Source organism: Calidris pugnax, unplaced genomic scaffold (genome assembly GCF_001431845.1).
Source record: "Calidris pugnax isolate Ruff unplaced genomic scaffold, ASM143184v1 scaffold2, whole genome shotgun sequence".
Classification (NCBI taxonomy): Eukaryota; Metazoa; Chordata; class Aves; order Charadriiformes; family Scolopacidae; genus Calidris; species Calidris pugnax.
Genome location: NW_015090766.1, coordinates 430,880 through 441,947, shown reverse-complemented (window position 1 = coordinate 441,947; position 11,068 = coordinate 430,880). Strand labels below are relative to the sequence as shown.

The following is an 11,068-nucleotide window of genomic DNA, read 5'->3' as shown; positions in this document are numbered from 1 at the left end:
GGTTTTTTTTTTTTTTTTTTTTTTTTTAAATAATCTCCACTATTGTGCTGTCTTCTCCAGTAAAACTGAAACTCTGGTAATGGTAGCAGATTTGTGTTTCAGTACCTTCAATAGACCTCGTTAGTACCTTTATCCTGACTAAAAATACAGACAGACTGTATTTCTCCTAAGCTTAAAGGAAAAGTAAAAGCTACTCAAGACCTTTAGTGCTATAGCTGTATAGCAACTGATGGATGTCTCAACCAACTGTAAAAATGTTTAAAGAAACAACAGCAAAACCTCAGCCATGTGGTGAGCAGTTCTGCGGTCAGTATATGGTGTAGCTAAACATGTTGATGCTTTATGCAGAATTCTGGCATTTTTTTAGGTTAAAAGGAAAACCAGATAACCCCGTTCTGCTGAGGGTTGTCCAGTACAGCATCTGGAATACAACAAGCAGAATATTTCATAGATGGAGATCCTTCTTGAAATAGTCACTGGGGTCTCTCCTGAGACTGCAGCAAAGTACATCCACAGAGGGAAGGAAGGGCAAAGGGTATTTGGTGGAGACTGAGCCTATGTTATTTAAAGCTTCATGGCTAATATTTTTCCCTGATTTGCATGGAGGTGAGTTTCTAGAGCCCAGTCATTATGTATGTACTTATTTATTCTTTGAATTAATTGCATTGAAACACCCTACAGACCGTAAATACCCAGAAATTAATTTTACATGCAGCATGCTCAAGCCCACTATCAGTATCCTATTAGGCAGCAAGTAACATTGTTTGACGTAGAGATGAGGTAAAAGGACAGACAATACTTACGCCTTGTATTATTAGTGTGTTAATAGTAGTATCTCACTGCGCTTTATAAGTCTGTAAGAGAATCAGAGAAGATAGATGAAGTGACTTCACTAAGGTCATTCAGGAAGCAAGAAACTGAGAATACAATTGAAAATCCTTGTTCTTTGCTGTTACTGCTATGTAGTCTTCTCTGTTAGAAGGAATTAATGGGCAAACCTGTGCTATCTCATCCTTGACTTTCACTAAGTTTCACTACTTCACTTTGTAACAGGTATGTACCTCAAAGGTATGAAGAGGAGAATATTCTAGAGTGAATTGGTGAGGGCAGCCAGCAAAACAAGTAGATCATTGCTGTGGCACACACTGGAAGTATTCCCTGTTGAGCTTCCAGGCTTTTGAAGTGCTTCAGAGTTGAGGGCCCTGTGGGGAATAAAAAGAGCTAGTACATACTCTAGTGCGTACTTCTCATGAGCCTAAAGCAAAAAAACCAGAAGATGTTGAAGACTTCTCAGACTTCTATTAAAGTCTTTGTTTCATTAAAATTTTATTAGGAACTTTTAGATTGATTGATTCCTAGGTTGAGTCATCAATTTGTAGCTAATAACTGTGGAGCTCTAATTTCACAAGTAATACCCACATTATTATTTGTGTGGTATACAGACACTTTTCTGTGTAATAGTTTCTTTTACTGGTCCTGTTCAAAAACCTATGTCAGCTATAGTGGCTGCAACACATGGAAGGGGAATACATGTTCCATTTAATGCTGAGTACATACTGAAAAATTTGGGAAGTCATATAAGGTTAAAAGAAGTGAATGCACTGAGAGAGACAGCTGACTTTCCTGAGAGAATTGAGTTACAAAACACCAAAGATGCATTGTCTAAATACTCCCTGTTTTTCCACTGCAAGAGGCATTAGTTGAAACACTTGCCTAAGTGAGGAAACTCTATACATTTTTTGTAAGGCTATTTGTTGCATGTAGAAAGCTTAAAGTCTTTTTAACAAAGCCAGTCAAAGGCATAGGCATATCTAATATTCAACCAGTGATCGATAAAATGTGGACTTTTCTTTGCTGATAGGATTTGCTATAGTTACATTTTTATTTAGTAAGGAAAATTACATTCCTGAGTTACAGATGAACAGCACAATATCAGGGCTTGAATATTAATCCCTTGATACGGGATGAATGAGGATTTTTTCATTTGATATTGCCCTTGACTCTTCTGCTTCATGGTGTTCTTTTAAGGCTTTGCACAGTAGACATTTAATTAGCCTGTAATCTGATAAGATCAAACTTGTCCAGGCTTTTTTTGCCAAGTTCCACAGCTTGTTCCACTTGATATGCACAAAGACAGCATAGTTTCAGAGGCTATAGGTGAGATAAACATGCTAATTCTTGTTTAATGTGTCTCTTTAATAATAATTGCAATTTAGCATTATTTTCCCTTCTGGAAATGCCAACCCCCCCAAATCACATTGTTCAAAATTATTTGACATCTTTTGGTCCTTTCAAACCAGAAGACTGACTACTTTCCTTTCGGCCAGCAGCAACAGGAAGTGGTAAAAGATACATTTTATGTTCTTATTTTTCTATAAAGCCCAATTTCCAATAAGCAAGCAAACCATCTAGTTGTTTGGCTTTTCATTATGCAACATAAGCATTACAAGTAATTTAGGTCAAGTTAGTTAATTACTTCTGTCCTGCGCAGTTGGTTGGTACGTAAAACAAACTTACTGCCTATTTAAGGCTCATTTATTGTCTTACAGTTGTGATTACACTTGAAGTTGTGATTTATTAGCATTGAAAAGGGAGGAAAGCAATTTAGTAGAGCCATGAGGAAGTTGCCTGGGCAAAATAAGCATTTTTGTTTTGTTTGCTGCTTTCATGCTGTCTTCCCCTTAAATATTTAGGTGTGTAGATGCACATTTAAAATTTTTGGTGCTCCTCTTGATACATGTTCTTCTCCGCTGGAAAGTGGTGAGAAAGAGACAAAAAAAGGAGGGAGGAATGTGAGCACTTCTTTCCTAGTCTTGTGTGGTTTTTATTTTTTGAAAGCCATACATCAACAAAAATGTGATCTGAAAAAAAGTGTAGGTAGTGTAGTATCAAGGAGTACCAAATGGAAGGACCATATGGAAGAAATGAAAGAAGTGTAATGGAATTGACTGGGAGACAATAAGCAATGAAGTACAAATGTGCATGAATTAAGACTTTATAACAGAAAAGGTTGTTGACACTTGCATTGCCCCAGGGCCTCAACTTGGTAGGTTCAAAATAGGATTTGACATCCACACACATGCTAGACATTGTCTTCATTGTTATATTGAACTTTGGGCCAGATACTGAGCCTTGTAGGTCAATGCTTGTTGGTTTCTATCTACTGGGGGATGACGGACTTACAGGGAAATTATTTTACACCAGTCCAAAGAGCAGTTTTTAAATGCCAGTTCCCAAGTGCACTGGCCGCAGTGTAAGATGGTAGCCCAAAATGCAGGGGTAGGATAAAGTATGACTATCACTGTGTTCTTTGAAGATTTGTCTGTGGCTCATTTTTTGGATAATTTGCATGAGGAGAATTTATGAGGTCTGGCTTTTTAAGGGTCCCAAGTGCTGCTTATTGTTACACAACTGTATTTCAGAATCATACTCTAGCCATGCAAATACATGAATAAAATAATACTTGGAAGAGTTCACTGACAAACAGGTATTGTAAATCTGTGTTCAAGCTTATTGCAACTCAGGAGTTAGAAGAGCAAAAATCAAATAATAAAAATTATTCTAGAACTCAATTCTTGCATGCCATGTTTCAGGCTTTAGTGTATATTCATGGTTGATTATAGACACCCTAAAAATAGGAGCATATAATGAAAATGCTGACAGATTCTGAACTATCATGGTGGTAACAGGCACCACTATAATTAGGCATGCATCTGAGTAGCCAGTGTAATATGATTGCCGTGTTTATATGTGTTTATCCCTGTGCTGGAAGGAATGTTTGTTAATGTGCACAATCCTTTTAAATGAGTTGGGCAGCAGGAGTCTGTGGAAAAAAAGATGCTGAAATTTATATCATATTCAGGCTGACATGCATGTATATCAAAAGACAATAAATACTTGCAGGATATTGGATAAATCTGGTTAATTGCATAACATGTTGTTATCTCAGGGTTGAGAGGAAAACAGGATTTACCTGAAAATATCAGTCACTGTACAATGCAGCAGGAGAAAACATGTGAAAAGTTTTGTATCTTTATATTATAAACAGAACATGGTTGAAATAGTTTGTATTTCAGAAGGAACTTTTCTTTCCTCCCTTTTTAGGCATGTAAACCCTCCAGTCAAAAAGTCTTTTTATCCCATTTTCTTTTTGCTGACAAACTACTGTTTCTTTTGTAATTTCAGAGGTCAGAGCCCAGCAGTTGCTGAATTTAACTTGCTCCTGAAGGCATATTCTTTGGAAACTTATGGTGTTGATCCTCATCCTTGCAAGGTAACAAAATTTTTTGCTATCATTTAGTAAAAATCTTTTTTTTTTCACTAACATTTAGTAAAAAGCCCTTGGTTGAATTGATTTAGCTGTTTTTTATCCAGGCACAGATAAGGATTAATTTATTTGAGAACTTGCCCTGGAACTGCATATTACTTTTAAGCCTTGAAAGAACCTTGACTGATTGACATTTCTGCATCAGTCAAAGGAAAGGTCTTTCCAGACGAAGCGGAGCATCATAGGAGAATGTAGTGTCACGACAAAAGCTTTGATTATACTTCATAATTTCTTTGCATTTAATGCAAAGATTTCTTTAAATACTCCAGTTGTAAAATATTTTACATTTGGCAAGATTTTTAGGATGCACTATTATTTTTGTCCAGAAGATGCAAGAAATTGTTAGTCCTTGGCAGATTAGTTTTTCAAACACCATCAAAATATGCAAATCTTAGGAAAACAGCAAACCAACTTGTACAGAGGGGAGAACCAAGTATACATTTGCATATTCCTCCACTTTGCTGTTTTCTGGTTCTCTGTAAGAAGGTGATTTTAGTTATCAGTTCTGATTATCCCTCACATGTGCATTTTTAATTACTTGGTTTTATCTGCATAATCCACAGTGGGCTTTTTTTAGTGTTACCCACTTCGTGTTTTAACTGCTGCTGTTACCTCAGCTTGTATATCATCTCATTTGGTGGAACAGAAGTGCTGTGCAGTTAGCTGTTCTGGTAAGCTCTAACACAGAGCTGCACTGGATTTTGTATCTATTCTGCTAGGAATGGTGGTCCTCTGTGAAATGCAAGGGCTGGTTCAGAGCTCAGTGAAGTCAGGGACTTAGTAAATTTTAGTTGAAAACTATAGTGCAGATTTTCAGGGGGCATTCCAGAGACTTATATGTTGGCACACAGTCAAAAATGGCTGAGAATTTCCTCTTTACCTGTGTGGCAGGACTTGTAGTGTGGGGGCATGCAGGGGTTCATGGCCCATGCTTGAGGAAAATTTTTTGGTCATCTGGAAGTGAGCTGCAAAGCAAGGTGCTTCCTTGACTTTTTACAAAGTGCTCCTTTGGTGCTACCCCAGAAGCATTACTGTGTCTGTTCCCCCATATTTTATTGGTGGAAGGTAAGGCACGCTAAAGTTGACAAACTTTAGCAAAGTGAGGGTCTGGAACTTGGGATGGACAGGAAAACCAGTTAATACAAAATTCACCTGAATCATTGCTCAAAAACTCTGAGACAGAGCTTTTATTTTGAAACTAAAATTTTTAAAAATGGTCTTTCCTATTTGAAAGGCAAGAATCACCATATGTTCTGGTTTGTACTCAAGGGTACTTGCTTATTGCAGTAAATGCTGACAGTGGTACTTCCAGCACAACATCTCGCAGGGGAACAATGTATTGTCAAATCTTAAAAAAATACCAGTGTTGAAGCGGGTATGAACTGCTGGTTTGTAGTTAGAATGGGACGTACACAAAAGTATGTTTTCAACAAAACTTGTAAGCACACCTAAGGATTTCCCGTTGTTGTCAGTTACAGGTAGACAGAAAGAAAGCATAATGTGCCATTACCTAGTTAAATGCCTAGAAATAAGCAATCTTTGTTCTTTAGAAGTGTACAATTTGAAGGCAACATTTATTTCTAAAAGGGAAACAAAATACAGGTAATCTATAGTGGAGTAACAATTCATGCTATCAGTAAGAAACACTTCACTGCATCAGGGGGAAATTATCTTTCTTTCTCTCTCTTTCAAGGACTCAACGGGGACAACTACATTTTTAGGATTCACAGCTGCAGGATTTGTAGTTTTCCAGGGGAATAAAAGAATTCACTTGTTAAAATGGTAAGCATGTGAAATAAGACTAGATTAATATGCAAAAGTCCTTTCTCCTCTGTCTTCCCTTCTTCCTACTATCTTCACCTGTTGTCTTTAAGGTGAACCACATGAATACTTCTTCTCTTTCCCCATAATATTTCATGTTTAGGGGATCTTAGATGAGAAGTAGAATAGTAATTTGGTCTCATTCTTCCACCAGTGAAAATTATTCTGCAGGGTATCTTAGTCAACATAATGCACAAATGCTAAAATTAAGTTGATTTTTCAACTGTGCTGTAAATCACCAGTGAGGCTTATTGGCAGAGATGTTTGGAAGAGTTTCCAAGAGTCCACCAGCATCATTATTTGTGACTCTTGGAAATGTTGCTATTTCCTCATTTAACTAACCTCAATTTGAAAACTATAAAAGAACCTACTTGGTAAGCAGAGGAGCACATGAAAATGCCTTTGAATTTTTATTTTTTACCCTCTTTTTTACTTGTTGGTCCTTGGTTTGTCTAGTTTTGCTTTCCTTTCCTGCTTCTTGAAGACAATTGACTTCATTGGGCAGCCTCAGCCAAGTTTGAGAGAGGCGTTAAAGTGAGCTCCCCCTGGTGGTGTAAGAGCACCGGGAAGGCTGTGCCCTCAGCAGCGTGGTGCAGACTGAGCACAGCTGATAAATCGCATTTTAGACCTGCTACTATACAGATGCCAACAGCAGGTGCTACTTAGATGTGGCTGCTCCACCTCAGCACTCCCAGCCTGTCTTGTGGGAAGAAGATGGGCAGGAAGTGAAGAAATGCTGAGGTGGTTTTTTATATAGAGCTGGGCTCTTTGCTGCATTTCCATAGAAACGTCCCCAGGAGTTAAGTAACCTCAAATCCTCAGAGGTACAAAGCCAGTATAGTCCTGTCTGTATGATTCAGTTCCATGTGGAGCTCTGGGGATTTCAGTCAAATACCATCCATTTGTGATCCTGGATTTGTGCTGTAGTTTCCCTAGGGTTAATTTCAGGTAGTCTCAGTCACAGTGCTTGGGTGGTTCGTGCTCTTGGCATAAGGATAGTGTAGCTGTAATGTCAGTCTGTAGTGCAGGGAGGAGAAAATAGCACTTGATGAGCATGTATCAGCCATACTGTGGAAAATGACTTTCACAGTGCTTAGTTTCTTGGTGTATTCATTTAGTCTGTTGGCATGTAAACCAGATACAAGATGAAATAATGACAGAAGAAAAGCTGTTAAGCTGTCTCAGTGTTACGTTGGCCATTGGAAGGTCAATCTGGTGAGATTTAACTCATCATGCACTGCTGCTTTAATTTCTGGGACCTAGAAGTGAATGCTGGTAGCTTTAACTGTTATTACCTGAAATTTGCACTACAAAGTAAAAATCCAAATTCATATTTAAGATTTCCTTTTTAATGCAAAAGCTTTGTCAAGTGGAATGGCTTCTTTGTTGTCATTTAATATTAAAGCGAAACCCTTGCTATAATATTTCTGAATAGCATTGTTCTTGCCTACAGAATCATTCCCATTTCAGTCATCTAACATCCAAAATCTTCAGAGAGGTCTATGGAAAACCACAGTGTCTCTATTTTAGCTGTGGTAATGACAAAATTTTTATTACAGTTTAAACAGAGATATTGTATTGCCCTTATATGGTGCACTGCTATTCCATATGTGGGTTGTGTTTTCAACATTGGTTAAATTAAATTTTGACATTTTTGACATTCATCAAGGTTTGAAACTCACAAGGCCCCAATAATAAATGCTGTCAAACATTTTTTCTTCCTGTTTTGTTCTGTCTGTATGTAGTCAGTTACTAAGATATGTAATCACAAATAAATAAGGACAGAGATAAGATGTTGCTGGTAAAAAGTGCCTGCATCTAGAAAATTGTATGCCTTCTTATGCAACATTTACAGGCTAAGAGTATTGTCTTTCCTGCAATTTAATTACATTAGACCTTCCAAGATTTTAAGATATAAGAGGAATTACAAACTGTGTAATAAATAGGATGTAAACATAAGCATCTCCCTACTTTTAATTTCCTCTTCATTTTCCAGCAGCCAAAGTTAATTCTTTGAAAGTGAATAGGGATGCAAAAGAAATACTCTGGGCTTATGTTCTGTGCTTTAAAGAAAATTGGAATATTAAATGCTTTTATGCTAAAAGTTGTAAGGCTTCTGTTGAGACTGTCACTGGACAACCTGCTTGACTTGGCGAATCGGGGAGACTTGCATGCAAGTTGCTTTTCTTATCTGTACATTTGTCTATTTTTCCTATACTTAAATGATTTTTTTGCTTTTCAGGTGTGATGTCTATAAACTGAAGTTTGAAGGGAAGACTTTTTATGTGTTTGGAGCTCAGAAAGAGGTCAGGTTTAATATTTTTACAGAATTTCTGTGTTTGATTTAAAGTCAACTAAAACATAACAATATGTTTTAATTAAATGAACTTCTTAACAATCAGTATTTGTACTTCATATTGTAAATAAAATATAGAATATGACTGAATGTGAATATTAGTGTTGTCAAAAAAATTTCTAATTTGCAACAGGTTGAGACATTTCTCACTTAACATTCATCCAGTGCTGTGTTGATAGCTCATTATTTTGGTGACCTGTATAGTGAGGTTTTAATGGATTTTAATGTATTTGAAACCCCTAAAGCTGTACCCATCCACTCTAAAGCATGAGCAACATCTATATATGAATAAAAAATACAGAAAATTCAAATTAATACCTGGAGGAATATGAGGTATTTTTGGCTAATTATGATCATCTCCTCAAATGTCGATTAGCTGAATAAGGTGGAGTCTGTCCTAGGTAGTTAGGAGTCCTATCATTGGGCTCTTGCCATTGAAATCATAGAGGTTTTTGGCTACAGTATGCTATAATCAGTTCTTCCCCTAGGGCAGGTTAGTATAGCCCAAGATTATGGCTTTGCACGCAACCTAGGTGAGGAATAGAAAATGGAGGAAGGAAATAATGCCAGAGGTATGAGAGGCTGTTTGTGTAGCTGCAAGGAGGACATAGTGAACAGGGAGAAGTGGGTGCTAAATAGTTCAGCAACTGTGCAATGTAGAATATTGAACATAGAGACTTTCCTCCTTGAATTTTGTCATGAAGACCATTGGTACAGATTCGTTCTACAAGCCACTTGTACATATGCTGTTCTTTTCCCCCTCCAAGCATCCCCTGGTATTTATGAAACAATTGCCTGGGCGGTTTAAATGTTTGCTACATATGGGTTGTACTTCTGTGGGTCAATGACAGATTGAGGCTACACAGGAAAACTTGGTCTTCATTGCATCGGGTTCATGATGATGCTGTCAGGTACAGCTACTTCAATCTTTGAGAATTCAACATTTTCATTACTTCTATTTGCCTTCTTCTTGCACTTAGAAAAAGGCTGTCCTGTCATTCCATACCTCTACACCAGCAGCCTGCAAGCATCTTTGGAAATGTGGGGTGGAGAACCAAGCTTTTTACAAGTATGTAAACGTGAAGTCATTATCTATACTAAAAATAAAAAAATGTGACTGTGCGTAGAAGATTGTTCAATGGGAAATGTTCTATGTCATCAACAGGATTCAAAATGGAAACAGAAAATATGCAAGTTAATGGGCAATATTATTTCATTTCAAGACAGTATTATGTATTATTTAAAATCTGAACAAGGCAGGAGGGTTTTGGCAGTGAATAATTACACTTGGTTCAGCACACTTTTTTACTACTCTGTGGTGTGACCGGATGGACACAGTACTGCACTTGTGTCTGCCAACATAGTTATTAATCTTAGCCCTGCTGTTGAATACCTTGAAAATGGAGGAAACAATCTGTTTGGTTTCATTCTCTGGGTTCTTCTGCCAGTAGGTGTTGTTCTCCCGCTTGAAAGCCAAAATTTAGTAAGAATTGATTGAAAAAAAAAAAATTTCTGCAACAATTGAAAAACAAAAAGAAAATATTCTTAGATACATTTTGAAAGATGCCAGACATCTTGGGTTTTTGTTTATTAGAGAAAGCCTGTAAATTGACAAGAAAAAGAGAGTATCTTCCTCCCTATTCCCTAAAAGAGAGCCTGAAAATAATTCCTCATTAAAACGCTCTTGCGCCTTCCATCGACTTTTTTAGGTATGTTTATTAACACTTTCCTGGGGGCATGTAGCTTTTATTCTTGCTACTTGGTCTCTCCTTACAGCTCTTTCACATTTTATAAAATATATTGTTTCTGTGTTGGAGCATAGCAACACCAGGGGAGTACTGTAAGGGTATGTAGTAACTAAGTAGGAAGAATGTGTCTTGTAACATCACTGTTAATAACCTTCTTTTGTTTCAACACTGATACAATAATATATCAATATAATCTATTTAATTGATATATTCCTTGAAGAAACAGGAAATATGAGCTGGCAAAATACAGCTGCTAATTCTCTATGTTAACATCGACTGTGTTTGAGATTTAATTAATAAAAATACTGTCAGAAAGTGTTTTCCATTAGAAGTAAATGTTAGTAAGAAAATAATGCATAGTGTTTGAGTGGTTTTATTTTATGTTACTCAAATAGGAAGCAATTCCCAGCCAAAGGGGAGAAATCAGTGCTCAAATTAAAGATGTCTGAGGGAGATTCATGAGAATATAATCTCTCTGCTCTTAGTGTTAAATGGTTGTAATAAGTATTTGAGGTTCGGTCACAAATGCATGGTTGTTATGGTTTTGGCTTTGACTAGATGCCAGATGGCCACCCAGCCGCTCGCTCTCAACAGGTCAAGGGGAGAAAATATGAAAAAAAGCTCATGGGTCTGGCTAAAGATGGGAAGATCGCTTATCAATTACTGTCTTGGGCAAACCAGACTTGACTTGGGCAAGCTTAATTTCTTTCTCACCTTCTTGCTCTGTTTTTAAATGTCAATAGAAACAAAACTAAAAACACTCCTCCCCTGTTTCTTCCTAGCCTCAACTTCACTTCTTCATTCCCAACTCCTCTC

The 11,068-nt window shown here is 37.1% G+C and overlaps 1 protein-coding gene across 1 annotated transcript in view; it reads left to right on the top strand.

Moving 5' to 3' along the window:
* The window catches only part of FRMD3 (FERM domain containing 3), an 81,178-nt gene that overhangs the window by 45,841 nt on the left and 24,269 nt on the right, over window positions 1-11,068 (top strand). Inside the window, exons 6-9 of the mRNA XM_014936833.1 lie at window positions 4,186-4,273; window positions 6,021-6,109; window positions 8,391-8,454; window positions 9,485-9,573. Of these exons, the coding sequence (XP_014792319.1) occupies window positions 4,186-4,273; window positions 6,021-6,109; window positions 8,391-8,454; window positions 9,485-9,573 (330 nt within the window). The remainder of the gene's footprint in view (window positions 1-4,185; window positions 4,274-6,020; window positions 6,110-8,390; window positions 8,455-9,484; window positions 9,574-11,068) is intronic.